This window comes from Babylonia areolata, chromosome 27, assembly GCF_041734735.1.
Source record: "Babylonia areolata isolate BAREFJ2019XMU chromosome 27, ASM4173473v1, whole genome shotgun sequence".
Lineage (NCBI taxonomy): Eukaryota > Metazoa > Mollusca > Gastropoda > Neogastropoda > Buccinidae > Babylonia > Babylonia areolata.
This window is the reverse complement of record NC_134902.1, coordinates 7,838,860-7,856,359: the sequence shown is the minus strand read 5'-3', so window position 1 is coordinate 7,856,359 and position 17,500 is coordinate 7,838,860. Positions and strand designations below refer to the sequence as shown.

At 39.9% G+C, this 17,500-nt stretch overlaps 1 protein-coding gene across 1 annotated transcript; it reads left to right on the top strand.

Moving 5' to 3' along the window:
* The first annotated feature begins 2,738 nt into the window (after positions 1–2,738).
* LOC143301128 (uncharacterized) lies at positions 2,739–4,741 on the top strand. Its single transcript, XM_076615184.1, has 2 exons — positions 2,739–2,805; positions 4,315–4,741. The coding sequence occupies exons 1-2, from the start codon at positions 2,794–2,796 to the stop codon at positions 4,633–4,635; spliced, it is 333 nt and encodes a 110-aa protein (XP_076471299.1). The 5' UTR covers positions 2,739–2,793; the 3' UTR covers positions 4,636–4,741.
* Positions 4,742–17,500: the final 12,759 nt, after the last annotated feature.

Sequence of the window (17,500 nt, the reverse complement as noted above, 5' to 3'; positions counted from 1 at the left end):
TCTTTCAAACACAAACAAACGCACACACATGGTAATAGTATTCATATCTTAAGTTTTGTTACGACAAGTACAATTTAATGATGATTTTTTTTAATACTATAAATCGGTTGTTCATGATAAAACACACACACACACACACACACACACACACACACACACACACACACACACACACACACAAAGAGAGATCCCCTTATGAAGGGGAATGTGAACATTATTTTAGAAACAATACATCACGACACTGTGAGCATCAATAAACACAGTCAAACAAAAATATATCTGCATTACAGTCCAATGTGTAGAACAATAAAAGTAAAGAAAAAGAAAAAAAAAAAAAAGAAAACAAACAGCGTTTTCACGAAGCAGCCATTTCTCTGAATTTGAAAGCTTTGTATAAAATTAGTGAAAATTTTCGAACAACTTCGGGGGAAGTTGATGACATCAATAAGTTCAATTTAAACAACGTTGGTTTGCTATAGTATTTAGGCTGAATAAACTCCTCTCGAATGTTCATTAAAGCTGGACAACAAAGAACAAAGTGTATCTCATTTTCTTGTGATTCTTTACATAATGGACAGGTCAGACCACTATCTGTAATGATGGACCGCTAATTCGGTAATACCTAATCTAAATCTTGTCGTCATATATTTTAAATGTCTATCCATATTCAACACTAAGTAAGGTTTCAGACACACGATTCGTTTCACTATATACTAAGTCATTTGACGTTTGCCTATCCACTCCTAAAAACCTCTTTAATGCAAAAGTGTGGACTGATTCACAGTGAACAGCAGCTTTGTCTAGACCCCACAATTCAGAGCCGTATTGCACAACAGGCTGCACTTGTGTATCAAACAATTTGATAAATAAACCAAAGGAAACATTATTGAGCATATGCAACTTTTTCATAATACAAATTAATGCATTTTGGCTCTGCTTGCTAGATCTTTGCATGCCCCAACGAAACTCAAGCGTGTGGAGAAAAATATGCCCAGATATTTGTAAACATTGACAACTGGCATCAAACTACCATCATACACCCACCTTTCTCTGCTGCTCAAATAACCACCCTTACGAAATACTATGATATTACTTTTAGACATATTAACTTTTAATTGGATTGAAACTGTTGCATGGTGAAGGTTGTTCAACTGTGTTTGTAAACCTATTACAGTTTCTGACATCAGAATAACATCATCAGCTAACAAAAGTATGAATAATACAAAGGAATCAATCGGAAACAAAGCCCCATGTCTTCAATTATTAATTACTTGGATTGCTAATTCATTAATAAATAAAGAAAACAAAATCGGACTGCAGGCATCCCCCTGTCTAACCCCAGCTGTACAGTTAATAAATTCAGTCAGTTTAGCGCCGCAGCGAACTCTAGATCTTACTACATTATACATGCTTTTTACACATTTGTAAAGTTTACCTCTTATACTATTCCTAAGTAAAACTGGCCACAGAAGATTACGATTAGCAGAATCAAATGCCTTTTCGAAATCAATGAAAGCAACATACAACTTACGGTTAAAGGAAAACTGTTTCTGTACTAATGCAAGCAACGTAAACATGTGGTCTACAGTACAGCATCCTTTTTAAAAACCGGCTTGGCTGAAAGAAATATGGGGGAAACAGAGAGCTGAGGGAACAGAGAGCTGACTCCATCTAAAACATGCTGTTTTGTTAGCCTACCTTTCTCAGGAATAACGAGTTCTTTCGGTTTTTGAAAGAATTTCTAAGATGTACTGAGGAGCCTTGTTTCTACTTTTCGGTGTGATTTCAACAATGATATATTTATTTGAAGACTTTGAGTCTTGACGCATGTACGCCCAACTGGTGAAAGACAAACAGCATGCGACGGGGAGACCGAGAGCAGGTGAGACAGACAGTCAGACTGCACCCAAAAAACAAAAATCGATTCGTCTGCAAGTTGAGAGGATTTAATCAAGGTCTATTTTTGGTACCTGTTTCTGACCTGAGAGGGGTAAAAAAAAAAGAAAAAAAAAAAAGAAAAAAAAAGACAATTGACAGTACTGATATTGACATCTTCACATTGTCTTTCATTGGCTGTTGGAAAGGCCTCCTCCCTCTTCCTTCTCTTCACAGCCCAACTCTCTTCTGTCTGCCGTTACGCGCGCGCGCGCGTGTATGTGTGTGCGCGAGAGAGAGCGTCAGTGTGTGCGTCTGCAAGTGTGTGTCGGTTTGCAATATCAGTTATATGTACATGATTGTTTAGGTATCGCACCTTGTGTGGATTTGTGCGCGAACGGAATTGTGTGAGTATGTGTGTGTGTGTGTTTGTGCGCACACGCACGCGTATGTATGTTTTAGCCATTTTGTGACCACGCAGACGACATGGCGGAAAAAATGAAAACCACGTGATAAAGGCGTTGCAGTCGATCGTGGGTAACGCCCACAGCAGTAGGGGTGACAGGCTGTTTTGTCTGTCTTGTCTGTTCTTTGAACCTCATCGATTCGTGGGCAGCGTTTGACTCCTGTCACCCCTTGATTGATTGTAATGAACTTGGCCGAGGCTGCTGCTGCAGACAGTGGGTTAGGCCAAATAAGAGTGGGGGTGACAGGTCGAGTCGGGCTGTATTTTCTATCCATGACTGCCACTGAGTGCATAGCTGTCACCCCTTTCATTGATTGGACTGAACGTTTTGTTCACAGGCGGGAGTTTAAAACTTGGAACTGGGCCAGCGACCGGGCTTTTGGCGGGAAGGCGGAGTCACGACTGTCTCTGTAGCGGAGTGCGGTGGTCCGCTTTAAGCTTTCCTGCCCAATATGGATATCCGGGTGAGTACCCAACACTTGTTTGTGTCAACTGTCTCCTTCAATGGGTGGTACAGTTTTATCCAGGGGAGATCTCCTTATCCCGGCTATTTGCGTGTATCGCAACAAAAAAATAGATAATAAATGTATAAAGACTCAAAGGAAACAGTCACAATGTTGATGGGTGAGTTTGGACGATCTTTGGAATGAATTCAGATGCCTGTAAATGTAATCAAGTGGAAAATTTCATGTAACCCCATCAGAAAACAAGGACGATAAGAATGTTTTGTAGAAAAAAAAAACAAATGCACGGCTTTTTCCACCGTCAATTACTCGAACAAAGTTTACGTCGAAACTTAGAAGAAGAAGAAAGAAAAGAGATAACGTGCAATTACGTTGGTTCAGTTTTTTTCTAACCTTTTTAATTCAGCTTTCAAATGAGCATTCGTACTACTAGCACACGACTCATTTAGAAGCTGAATGCGGCATTGAAAGAACCAGAGGTCCAGCCTATTTACAGTGAGTTACTACTGCTGTATTACTGGTGTATCAACGTAGACTAAATAAACTGCAAGCTTGGCTGATGTGCATCACAGTTCCCATTATCTGTTTTTATACAGTCATTTAGCTGGCGTATTCCTGTATCCATAAAACCCCAAATTGGGCAGAAGAATCAAATTCGGTTGTAATACATGGAATTCTTTTTTTGGATTAACTTCATACACGACGATGACAAAAGCAGGGAAGGAGATCTTGCCGAGCCTCAAATACATGCACAACATAGTGATAATTGCCACAGTTGTTCATACAGTCCAGACATTTACACAAACGCGCGCGCACACACACACACATACACACGCCCCCCCCCCCTCTCCCTCCCATACCAGTACATTGATGTAGCTAAAAACCTTGATACTGTATGACTTCGTGCATGGATGTGTGTGACAGAAGGGGTTGGAGGGGAGGGGTGGAGCATTGAAGTCAGCGAATATGAATGTTGGAGGAGGGGGTGGAGGTTAGTCGCGTTCTTTGTCGTGCTTCATTTCCCGAGTTTTCTTTGTCGCGCATTGTTCACTTCCCGACTTTTCTTTGTCGCGCTTTCGGTCATTTCCCGAGTTTTCTTTGTTGATCTTTAGTCATTTCCCGAGTTTTCTTGTAACGCTTTAGTCATTTCCTGAGTTTTCTTTGTGGCGCTTTAGTCATTTCCCGAGTTGTCTTTGTCGCGCTTTAGTCATTTCCCGAGTTGTCTTTGTCGCGATTTAGTCATTTCCTGAGTTTTCTTTGTGGCCCTTTAGTCATTTTCCGAGTTTTCTTTGTCGCGATTTTGTCATTTTCCGAGTTTTCTTTGTCGCGATTTTGTCATTTCCCGAGTTTTCTTTGTCGCGCTGTCTTTGTCTGATTTCGTTTCACATTTAACGATGTTTTACGCCATGGGCTTTGCTCACCCTTGTTTAGGGATCAATGTATCTAAAAACAAAGATTCGTTCGTTCGTTCGTTCTCTCCTAACACTGTTCTGACTTATCCTCGTGCAGGGAAATGACGCCCGCAGTCAGCTGACCACCACCCCTCCACCAGCACTCTCCACGTCACGCCCCGCCTGTCTGTCCTTCAAGTTCTCCCTGCCCCGTGATGGCGACAGGTCTCTGAGGGTGTCCCTGGTGGATGTGGCCAACAGCGAGAGACCCCTTTGGCGAGTCTTCAGAACTCGATCTTCGGAGCTTCAGTTTGAAACGGGCCAGATTCCCATAGTGTCCGGATCTGCTTTCAGAGTGAGTGTGGGGCTGGCCACACGTCGTATCATTGAGCCACAAAAGATGCTTTCAATCCATGTGATTTTATCACTCACACAGTAAACAACTGAAAGGCGATTATAAAGGCTGGCCAACGTCAATTGGTTCGGTCCAGCATATTCATGATTGCATACATCTGTATAATCATGTTTCCATGGTAAAGTGCAGGTTTTACTGGAAGTGCTATGTGTATATCTGTCAGTACATTTGTATATCTATTCACAGTTATTGATGTTTAATAGTGTGTGTGTGTGTGTGCGCGCGCGCTATTTTCCATAAAATAAATATTGGCAATGTTTATTTCCCTGTGTGTGTGTGTGTGTGTGTGTGTGTGTGTGTATGAGTGATTCACAGTGTTGTCTTCAGTTTAACGTCTTTCCACTTGAAGTGATATTAGACGGGGGATTGTGGGAGGGAGAGTGGGGGGTAAAAGTGTGTATGTGTGGAGGGTGAATAGGGAGAGACAACGCTAGAGAAAATGGAAACGTTTAAGCTACGCAGCAAACCTTCTGCAATAACAAATAACATATTGGAATTGTTAATAACACATTCAAAAGAACTTTTGGTGAAGTCTGGCAAAAAACATTTTAGATTCTGACATTCGAATATTACGTGATTGCTAGAAATATGTTCTCCACATATGCATCTGACATCTTTGCTGAACTTAGTTATAAAAGCGTTCAGTTTTATCCTGTTTGATAATGTATGGATCTGCCTTAATCTTATTGAATTACTGTATGTATTTGACTGATTGATAGTTCCCGGTTGTTGAACATTAATTACACTATGGTTTAAAGCTTTGCCGTTTTCCTGGTATAATTCTCTGACTTCCACGATGTTTTTTCTAGTATTCGATAACTCTCTTGTACAGACAGAGGCACAAAGTTCTATGGTTCCCTGTTCGTTTTTTGCACCTTTTCTTGCAGCCCTGTCATTGTAGAGAATACCAAGATGTGAAGGAACCCAGCAAAACGTAATGTGTGTTCCTTTCAAGCTTAAAGGATGTAAAATGTGGCTGATTTCTATTATGATTTTAGATTTGTTCTTACAATTTGATGAGCTTAAAGCAGATAATACAGATTTGGAATCAACGCAAAACAAGACTTGTAGAAGGCAAATTGGAAGATCAAGAATATGATTTAGAGCCATAAGAACAGCAAGTTCAGCAGTGAATATTGAACGATTTTTACCAATATAGTATGATCTTTCCGTTTTCAGTTCTGGTATGACGAAAGCTGAACCTGCTTGGCCATTGTCTAATATTGAGCCATCTACCAGATGGGGTATGGACTTGCGGTCTTCTGTGTGTCTACGTCATCCGAATTAATTTCAGACTTTTCGAACAGGTTTGACACAAACGTGCCAATGGGTGTTAAATAAGATATGTTTTTAGCTCTTTTGGGGAAGTTGTTTTCAGATGTAATTTTTACTTCCTCTGATGTATAATTTTCAGTTGCTGAGCTTCTCAATACATATTTAGCACATGCGAGGTTTCGGTATTCATCTAAAGGTAGTACTCCTATTTCTTTGTATGTTCCGAGGGTCGATGCATGGAAAGGTACACCAAGGGCAAGTCTATATGCTTTACAGTCTATGCTTTTAAGTTTCTTTAGCAAATATTTTGGAGCATTGAAAAAGACTTGTCCATAGGATAGTTTGTATCGAATAAGTGATGATGATAAATGTTTCAAAATCGTTGTATCTTGTCCCCAGTACTGCATACTCACAATTTTGAGTAAATTTAAAGATTTTCTTGCTTTTGTTATTATATATTCAATATGTCTATTCCAAGTAAGTTTTGAAGTAAGTATCAATCCTAAAAACTCAACAGTATCTTTATACTGAATTGTCTCATTTTCAATCTTAAATGTTGGTAACTCTTCTGGGTTTGCACCATTGTTAAAAAGCATAACGTGTGTTTTTTCTGATGATAATGTAAGACCATTATTAGCAGTATATATATTTATCTATTTCTCTTTGGCATATTTTCTTGATATAGTTTAAAGCCCTTTTGGATGTATTCCGTTTCATTGTTACATTCATCCATATACATATATCATCTGCATATTGCACTAGGATCACATCTTTTGATAAGTGTTTGGGTAAGTCATTCAAAAAGATATTAAATAGAACAAGGGCAATAACAGAACCTTGGGGTAATCCCATGTGAAGAGTTTTAGGATTTGAGTACGTATTCCCGACCCGTACCTGTATACTTCTTTCAGTCAGGAAATCTTTGATATAATTGTAGCCGTGTACCGAGTGGTTATTCAAGGGTGCGGCACAAAAGACTTAACTAAATATGATTAATTCAAGGATAAACAAGATCCCACGCACAGGCCAGGAACATATAGAGGCCAGTCACAACTGGGTTTTTCTATTGTTTTATTTACAATAGTTATAAGAACATAAAAAGAGCAAACTAAGAAGAGAAGACTGAGAAGAACTAAAAGAAGAAGACAATGAGAAGAAGACAGTGCCTGGAATGACAAACAAATGTCATAAGCACAACATGTCGGCATAAGTGAATAGTAAAGCACATGTATACATGGAAAGACTATCACTCGGGTTTGGGATACGCAACAACATAATGTATATGTGTGAAGACCAAACGCTGACATCAAATGACATTTCTAATACATTTAAATAGTGCAGTTAAAGTGATTGAAGCGATGCTGACTTGGTGAAAGTACACTGACAGTATAGATTAGGTAAAGCTTATACTGTGTCAAAGTGACTCAAATGAATCAGTTTATCATGTAGCACTATACGGGAGTAAGCCGTATAGGAGAGAGCATGACAACTAAATTACAATCAACAGACTGATACATATCAGGTGGTTTTAACCAATAACTGATATTAATCCAACACTATCTTCTAATCACAACAGCAGAATACTACACACATCTTAGAGTACTGAGCGCACTGTAGCAGTACAACTGATATTAGCATGAAAGATAATACCTGAATAACAAACAAGATAGAGAATCAGTGGCTTAGATACTGGCAAACTGATAGACCAGATAGTAAGTGAAGAACCATCATGGCTTAACCATTAAGTGGTGAATGAACTTTATGCACTCACTAGAACATTCTGGAACAAACTATCTGTGTCCAGAGGCGTCACTGACTGTGACGTTAAGAAGAATCAAATGGAATACTGCTCCGAGCATATGACGACATGGCGATTTCTAGATCAATCATAGCCATCTGTGACTAACATGTCAAAGCAATAACTGAACAAAGAATTAACTGAACAAAGCAATAACTGAACATACTCATATGAACACAAGTACTGTGTTGAACAATACAATTTACAAATCAACACATTCTACCCACTAGTACTTACAGTGATACGTAGCGAGGTGTTAGCCATTGTGAGAACACAATCACACTGCCCGTGACGCAGCAAGGAGAGACAGCAGGCTCTGGTCAGATGACTGACCAGGTATGAAATGACCACTCATCTATTGGAGGAGTTTAACGACCTATTGGCGTCTACACCCTTAAGGTCAACTCGTCACTCACTGTGCCAATTTATGCAAGTGAAGCGGACCGCAAAGGCCGTCACGTGTGCTGCAAACAGATTGACTCTAATGAAGCCAAATCTGACAAGAACTGTGTTTAAAGGTGTTCAGTGACAGATTTCTAAATGATTCCTGAACCGATTTACGTCGGATAAGTTGCAAAAGAAAGAGCTCAACACCTACTTTATAAGGAGTATAAAATGAAGTGTTGATTATTTAAGATAAATTTATAATCTTAATTTAAGTCACCTGAACAGGGTCAGTTTTAACGAGCTCGTCGCTGAAAATTACAAACTGCGTTAAATAATTTAAACGTAGGCAAACATAAATGGAATAGATTTAAAGATGGAATTGCGACGATTCTGCCAGTATATAATACTTGTACTTTACTAATCTGACAAAAGAGCTATTAATTAAATACTTTGGAGCAGAAACACAGATTCCAGCTCAGCCACTAGCGTACTGCGACGCGACACTGGTCGAGCAGGTGGTCTGGCGAGGACGAAATGATGTAAGCGGAGTGACGTCACACTATCCTGGGCGCGGGTAAGGAAGGAAAACTGTCGACTGCTATAGCTTGTGTGTGAGCAGTTTTGGAGCAAGCATAGCGCGCTTGGTCAAATCATCATAGAGATGTCCTGAAAAGCCAACATATGTCAGTTTAAAAAGTAACTTTGCATGCCAAACTTGGTCATAGGCTTTCTTCACATCAAAAAAAGTTGCAAGAACGTTTTTCCTTCTAGCGAATTGTTGTTTTATATGTGTTGTAAGTTTTACCAAATTATCAATTGCAGATCTACCTCTCTGAAAGCCCGCTTGGTTAATTAGGATAATCTTATTTTTATGACAATAGTACATCAGCCTTCTCAAAATTATTCTTTCCATTAGTTTACCAGTATGTGATGTTAGTGCAATTGGCCTGTAGCTGCTCTTATCTGATTTGCATTTTCCTTGTTTATGAACTGGAATCACAATAGACTGTTTCCATTGTGCTGGCATTAAACCATCAATCCAGCACTTTTGAAAAATCTCAAACAATAAAATAACAAAACTTTCTGGTAAATGTCTCAGCATCTCATTTGAGACTGCATCAAGTCCTACAGATGTTTTTCTTTTTAGGGAGGGATACTAATGCTTCTTTAACCTCGTTGAGTGTGAGTGGAGCATTGATGTACTGACTATTATCAGGACTTGGATCTGTATAATCACTTTTGCTCTCTTCTTCGGTTCTGTGTTTTCTGTTTTTAAGTGAGAGACCTACCAATCGCATAGACTCCGAGAACATTTCTACAAATATTTCTGCCTTCTCTACATTGGACGGAAAATCTTTGTCTTTTATCTTAATAGGACAAGATATACCTTCTTTCATTTCATTAATTTTTTCCATACCTTTTTAGTATCTTTATGATCAGAAATCTCCATTATAGAAGGAAGACCAATATTGTCTTTTTGCCTGTGCAGTGACCATGTTGCTATGATGGTTTGCCTTTTTCTTTTCAATTAGATTATCTGGTGACTTGTTATTCAGATAAGTTATAAATTTAGATTTTTTATTATCTGCTGTTGCTTCACAGGCTGATGTCCACCAAATATTTCCTGAATGCTTGCTTGATTTAAGTGAATTGTATTTTGGAATTGATATGTCGGCGGCTTGTAAAATGGTGTCAGTAAAGAAGCAATATAATGCATCAAGCAATATAATGCATCAATGTGGCATGCGGCACTCTGGGCGACCATGAACTACTACAACATCAACGCAAACCTCATCCGCGCCATTCAGAACCTCTACGAGAATGCCAGCAGTGCAGTTTACCTCAACGGGGACATTGGAGACTGGTTCCGAACCACAGTTGGAGTGAGACAAGGATGTTTGCTCTCGCCGACACTCTTCAATGTTTTCCTTGAAAGAATTATGACAGATGCACTTGAAGACCACCAAGGAACAGTCAGCATTGGTGGCAGAACAATCACAAACCTGCGTTTTGCTGATGATATAGACGGACTCGCAGGCTCAGAACAAGAACTGGAGAACCTGGTCAGGCAACTAGACAGATCCGCCACAGCTTACGGCATGGAAATCAGTGCAAACAAAACAAAACTGATGACAAACAATGACAATGGCATCCAAACTGACATCACTGCCAACGGAGAAAAGCTTGAAACCGTGAAGAATTTCAAATACCTTGGAGCAATAGTTTCAGATGAGGGGTCCAAGCCTGAAGTATTAGCCAGAATTGCAATGACAGCTGCAACACTAGCCAAGTTGAACACCATTTGGAAGGACAAGGCAGTCAAGCTCAGCTCAAAGATAAGACTCATGCGTTCCCTTATCTACTCAGTTCTCCTGTATGCTTGTGAAACATGGACCCTTACAGCAGAATTAGAGAAGAGGATTAAGGCCTCAGAAATGAGATGCTTCAGAAGACTGCTTGGCATCTCTTACAAAGACCACATAACCAATGAGGAAGTCAAAAACAGAATAAGGCAAGCCATTGGTCCCTATGAAGATCTTCTCACCACCATCAAGAGGCGCAAATTAAAATGGTTCGGCCACGTAACAAGAGGAGAGGGGCTTGCCAAGACAGTGCTCCAGGGAACAGTCAGAGGAGGAAGGAAGAGAGGAAGACAGAAGAAGAGATGGGAAGACAACATCACAGAATGGACAGGATTGAAGCTGAGCGAGGCGGTCAAATGTGCGAAAGACAGGGATGGATGGAGAGGACTGGTTGACAGGTCATCTGTAGCGCCCCAACGGCAACCGCCATGGGGCAGCTGAGCTGAGATATCCGCGGTGTTTATGAACTCTTGTGTTATAGCTAGTAAGCATACTTTCGAATTTCTCCCAGTTAACATCTTTATAGTTATATCTTGGAACTTTGTCTTTTTGAAATTCTGAAGGTCTTTGAGTTTCATAAGTCATGATGATCGGTAAGTGATCACTTCCCAATGTATCTTTATATGTCGTCCATTTACATTCTGGATACAACGCAGGAGATATGAAAGACAGATCTATAGCAGATGCCCCGTGAGTAACGCTGTCATCATTTAAAAGGTTCAAGGAGGAATCAACAACATTTTCTACAAAGCGGTTACAAGTAACTGATTCACAATCATCAAGAGCTTTGTAATCATATGTAGTTACTGACGAGAATTTTAAAAGTATCAGTTTGATTGCTAGTCTGTGCAGACTTAAAAGAGGTTTCATAATGTTCTCACTTGCTGAATCTCACACTGTAGAAGCGTAGATGATATGGGAGTCAATATATGCATTGAAAAACAGCTTCCGACAATGAGGATGCAAAAAAAAAGCTTAATTTCGGATAGTTGGTTTTGTTATAAAATACGAACTATAACTGGCTGGGTGCCATTCATATTTCGTTTCATGAGATAGAGGGTAAAGAGAAAGAGACAGACAAATATAGAACCAGAGACAGACAGAGACATGGAGTATTTCATTAAGATGTGGAAAGAGGCATCATAATTATGTGGAGACTCACTTCAGCTGGTGTTTCAGTCATCAATTGATTCAGAATGGGATTCCAGCCATTTACGAAGTTCAGTTTCATTAGCTTTCCTTCTTTTTTCAGCCAAAGTGTTGAGCGTGTACATGAAAGGGTTGATAGCAGAGTTCAAGGGTAAAACAAATACAGCCAGGGCCACATTCACTTCTGCAGGTATGACAGTTCCTGCCAATGCCAGCGTCCCACACAAACCGATGGGAAACCAGCACATGAAATCTGTCACTGCAATCGTGATCAGTCGTCGGGCTATGGTCATGTCCTGTGAGACTTTGGTAGAATTAGTTTTCAGAGCATTGTTTTGTATTGACCAGTAAATGGATGCTTGACCAGCACTAATAAATAAAAATATGATAAAATTAAGGCAGACTAAAATACTGAGAGAATATATTTTCCCTTTGAAATTTCGGCGTGTAACCGGCAAAGGGATACAAATACCTGTCTGGCTATAGAATTCCCAGTGTGATGTCATGGGTAGTAATGGTACCAAAGCTACAAACCAACCAACCAACCAAGTACAGAGACAAGCTACTGTTGCTGATGTTCTGTCAAACCTCTTGGTGCTAAACGGAAAGCTGAGGACAATGAAACGATCCAGTGTAATGAGCCAGATACTAAAGGCTGATGCCTCACTGGACAACAGAGACAAAAAGCCAGCTATCTTACAGGTCACACTGCTTTTCCATGCGTTATCATTGTGCAGATATTTTCCACGGAACTGTTCATCAGCCACTCCAATGATAGTGATGTACACACCCATAAGAAAATCAGCCATGGCGAGGCTAATGACAAACACACTGAATCCACTTGAAGACTTCATGCTCTTCGCAAACATCCGAGCACAACAGCAGAATATGTTACCAGTCAGAGACAGACAGGCGATCAGCCACAAAAACCCACGGTAAGTCCATGACTGCAGCATATCTTTACAGGAAGAAACTTCATCTTTTGGGGCGATGCAAGCTGAATCAGCATTATCAAAAGCGTCAGGAAGTATTTCATTGCAGCAGATTTTATAATTATGTGTGGATATAAAGTGCAGTGAAAAAACTTTTTTGAACATGTCGGATGGAAACATTTTAACAGGGCTGCCATCCATGTACAATTCAGTTAACTGCGGTGTAAAGCGGAACCCAGCTGAGCTGATGGTGTGAATGCAAGTGAACGTTAAATTCAGTTTCTGTATTCTAGTGAACAGTGAGAGGACTTTAGAGTCAAACACTGTCAGCATGGTGTGGGACAGATCCAGCACTGTGAGTGCACTGTGCTGGTTAACTGGTGAGAGACCAGCGTGGAGTGAGGTAAGGGGATTGTTGGACAGGGAGAGTGCTTGGAGATTGTGCAAACCGAGAAGATAAGTCAAGTTGGCATATTGCAGTTTGTTACTACTGAGATCAAGGAACCTCATATTAACCAAGTGGGTTTGAGGAATTTGGGTTATAGAACAGTGTGATAAAAACACAACGATAAGAAAGGTATTGTTAATCACATCAGTCAGTGTCATACCTGAACCTGTAGCATCCAGGAAGCGGAGCTGAGGGAAGAGAGCTGCAGAGAAAGGCTGAGAACACCGGAATGAGTGACCCTGACATAGACAATTTACAGGACAGGTTATGTCACACCCTAATTCATCATCATTCATTGAGCAGTGTGTCCAACCATCACACATGTGGTCACTATGTAAACACATTGTTGAAAGTCTGCATCGAAAAAGTCCTGGACATTTCAGTTCTTCACACCCCTCTTCATCCTCGTGGTCAGTACAGTCGTACATCCCATTGCACCGTGTGTAGACAGGCAGGCAGTTATTGACAACGCCAGGACAGCGATAGTGGCTGTCAGGACAGGACTCGTTCGAATTCATTGGAATGGAAATGAAGTATCTGATGCCATCGAAGTTGACGAGAACTGGGGGTGGACATGATTGTTTTAGAAAGTCTTTGGGTGTAGATGCACGACAGTTCTGTTCATCTGACTCATCCAGACAGTGGAACACTCGATCACATACCAGGTCATAGGATACATATTGATTGTTAGCACATCTAAATGCATTGATACAAACAGGGTGTTTACAAAACAATTCATCACTCTTATCCTCACAGTCATTTATGAAGTCACACACCAGAGTGTATTGTATCATCTTGAGATTATTTTCACATTCAAACAAGTGGTTTGCAAGAAACTGACGATCAGAAGAGTCGGGTGTAATGATGTATGACAACTGACCAGAAAAAGTGCAAGGCGCTGACTGTTCTTTACCACAGACTTTGTGGTGGTTAGATCCGCACAGAAAAAACGAATGAGTCAACTGACCATCGGGGCACATATGTAGCTTTCCCTCAGACAGCAAAACATCTGTGTTGGTAAAGGAAATTCCTTGTGTGTGATGAACGTTTATATCTGTCTTGTTATGTTTGAATTCACAAAATGCCCCAAATTCAAAACAATCGTTTTCTTGAAATTCACATAATTCAATTTCTAAACATGATCCAAAGGTGGACAACCAACATTGTTTTGGTACAGCAAGCACGGCAAAAGAAGGGGCGCATAGATTAATAGAATTATGAATGACTGTTCTGTCTTCGTGAATCACAGAATGTATATACATATTTGGCAATGACTTGTCTCCAATGAACAAACCAACCAGCCTTTTTATGTACGTGTCAATAACATATGTCATGTTTTCAAGTTTACTTAACCAGTCAAAAGCAAACTTCGATGAACCTAATCTGCCTCCAGTTGATTTACAGTAAGCATCTGCTATCTCGTTGAGATTCGTTTTCTCACTGACAAATCCACACAGGCTGTCAACAATCTCATAACATCGGTCATAGATCGCTATGTGTCCGTTGCATTCGTCACTGCTGTCGGAAAGTGTATCATTCCGTCCCTCTGTTTTGACATGACATGCCACATCATGACTATAGTTTACACAATTCTAAAAGTAACTACTACTTCTTTTCTTCTTCGTTCGTTGGCTGCAACTCCCACGTTCACTCGCATGTAAACGAGTGGGCTTTCACGTGTATGACCGTTTTTACCCCGCCATATAGGCAGCCATACTCCGTTTTGGGGGGTGTGCATGCTGGGTATGTTGTTTCCATAACCCACCGAATGCTGACATGGATTACGGGATCTTTGATATGCGTATTTTATCTTCTGCTTGCGTATACACAGGTAGGGTAGGGTGGGGTAGGGTGTCGCATCATATCATGTCGTATCATATATCGGTCTAATTTCGTTTCGTATCATATGGTGTCACAGCATGTTGTATGGTATGGTATCGTATGGCGTATCATCGCATCGCATCGCATCGCATCATATACTGTATTAGAGATTACAGATACAGATTCTGCATTCTGTGTATCGTATCGAATCGTATGTGATGAGTGCAGTGGTGGAGTTAATGCCACTCAGACAACCCGGAAATGGGGCAGGAAAAATCACGGAAAGGGAGAACAAGAAGAAGAAGAGGAACGAGAATCTGAACATGAGAGAAGAAGCTTAATTGAATTTCGTGAAAACACATCGCGAGAAAACATCACAAAACAAAACACTAAACCAACACAATTGAAAGAAAATGGAGATGACAGGCACAAGTATGATTATATAAATTCTAGAATTGTCCCTGACAGGACTTTAACTTTTTTTTTCTCTTCAATATTGAGTTCGATTTTCAGCACATTTTTGGAAAATATTTATCACAAACACAGTGACACAAAATATTGTTTGTCATATCTGTAGTTTCAAAGTGGCGTGGAACTGCCTGAAAGGGTCACAGTACTGAAGAAAACATGTGGTGAAAATGACAGATTCAAACAGCATGATGATCTGTTCTCAGAGCATCGGGTGAGTCATTTGATTGGTGGACTGGCTCAGTAATGATTGACAGCAGGAACCTTGGAACATAAGCGACTGTGATTGGATACTGTGCTCCAGATATGTTCAAAGGATACAGCAGCGCCACTCAGCGTCTGTCTCAGCGGGAACTATAATAACATTATGTCCGTCATTGCAGTAATAATGATGATAATGAATATGTGGACGCCCTATCTCCGGAGAGCCCAGAGCGTTTACAAATACAATTACACATACATACATTGATGCAGATACACTTCATACCATTCATTTGCCTACACGCATCATAAAATAAACAGGCCACACACACACACACACACCAGGCGTTCATACCGATACAGCCCCATTCCTCTCTGCACCCACCAACAATCGCAGACAGACACACAGGGCGGGAAAACTAACTGTTGAAAAGGTGAGTTTTTAGAGCTGATTTGAATGACGAAGACTGAGCGTGTCGGACAGAATAAAGAAGTTTGTTCCAGATGACAGATCCAACGAAAGAGAAAGCACGTTTCCCATGGAATTTCCTTCGCCTGTTTCGTATGCGTATTTCACAGGAGGAACGCAGAGACATTTCAATGTAGGAAATGAAAGCAATCTACGAACGGTCTTCCCACTCATTCTCACTTTTTTTTTTATGTCCAAGCTGCAACTGTGTTGTGCGATGAGTGCGTGTTCATGTATGAATGATGTCTTGACCTGAATGCGTTCCTGGGATGACTTGATGCTTCTTTGATGATTAAACCACTTGTCACTGTACGAAGCAAATAAACTTTAACATTGACATTTTCTCTGCAACTACTTTGTCAGTTGACACCAAATTTGGCATAAAAATAGGAAAAATTCAGTTCTTTCCAGTCATCTTGATTAAAACAATATTGCGCCTCTGGGATGGGCACAAAAAATAAAGAATGAAGCCTAATTATATGCAAACTGCATTTACTGTTATATTTATATTTTTTGTATTCTCTAAACTTTGATCTGATATTCTGACCCAACAGCTAGAGCAGTCATTATTATCATTTTTTGTTCAAACAGGAACTTCTTTTGCTAAGCATGGAAGTTTTATTTATTTTGCAAACGTTTTGGTGCAGATAGTAAAAAAAGGGAAATTACTCTGTAATGCTTAAACATTACATTTTGAAATTATACTTAATACATAAAAAGCTTAGATTCTTTTTTTTTTAAGTGTATCACAAGTGAGTCTTGAAGGCCTTGCCTCTCTTGTTTTTGCATTGTATGTGCATGAGTTTGCTTATTTCCTTGATAGTTAGCTTACCCAGTTATTTTTTGGCTGTCTAAAGTGTTTGGCTTCATAACTATGTGTTATTTTATCCTCATCCAAACTATGTGTTATTTTCTCCTCATCCAATAATTTAACAAGTGGTATTATTTATTGAAAAGATGCATGGAAACAGTAAAAACCCTGTCCATGTGATTTTCTATGCTGACGTCATACAGAAATCTCATATGACATATATCATATATGATATACATGTGTGTAGCACAAAAAAGGGAAAAATATTGGAGAGTGGATGAAGACTTGTTACATATACTATTGAGTTTGCTATTCGCAAAAGACTCCCCTCAATCTGTTGAGACTTGAATTCGGTCAGAGTGGATGTGGAGCATCAGTCAGACGTGTACAAAGAGAATGACAACAATACGTTTATTTGCATTGCGCTTAATCTAATAATCATTTTATTCTAAGCACTTTAACAATAGTTGCAATTAAAAGCAAAAAAAAAAACCCATAAATATTCCATTAGACTATACAGGCCGATCCAACGAAGAAGCAAACACACACACACACACACACACACACACACACACACACACACACACACACACACACACACACACACACACACACACACACACACACACACACACACACACACACACACACACAAACAAAAACAAAAACAAAAAAAACCCCACAAAAACAACAACAACAACAACAACAAAGAAGAAAACCCACAAACCCACAAGAGACCGCATGAAAGGTTGTAACAACAATCATAA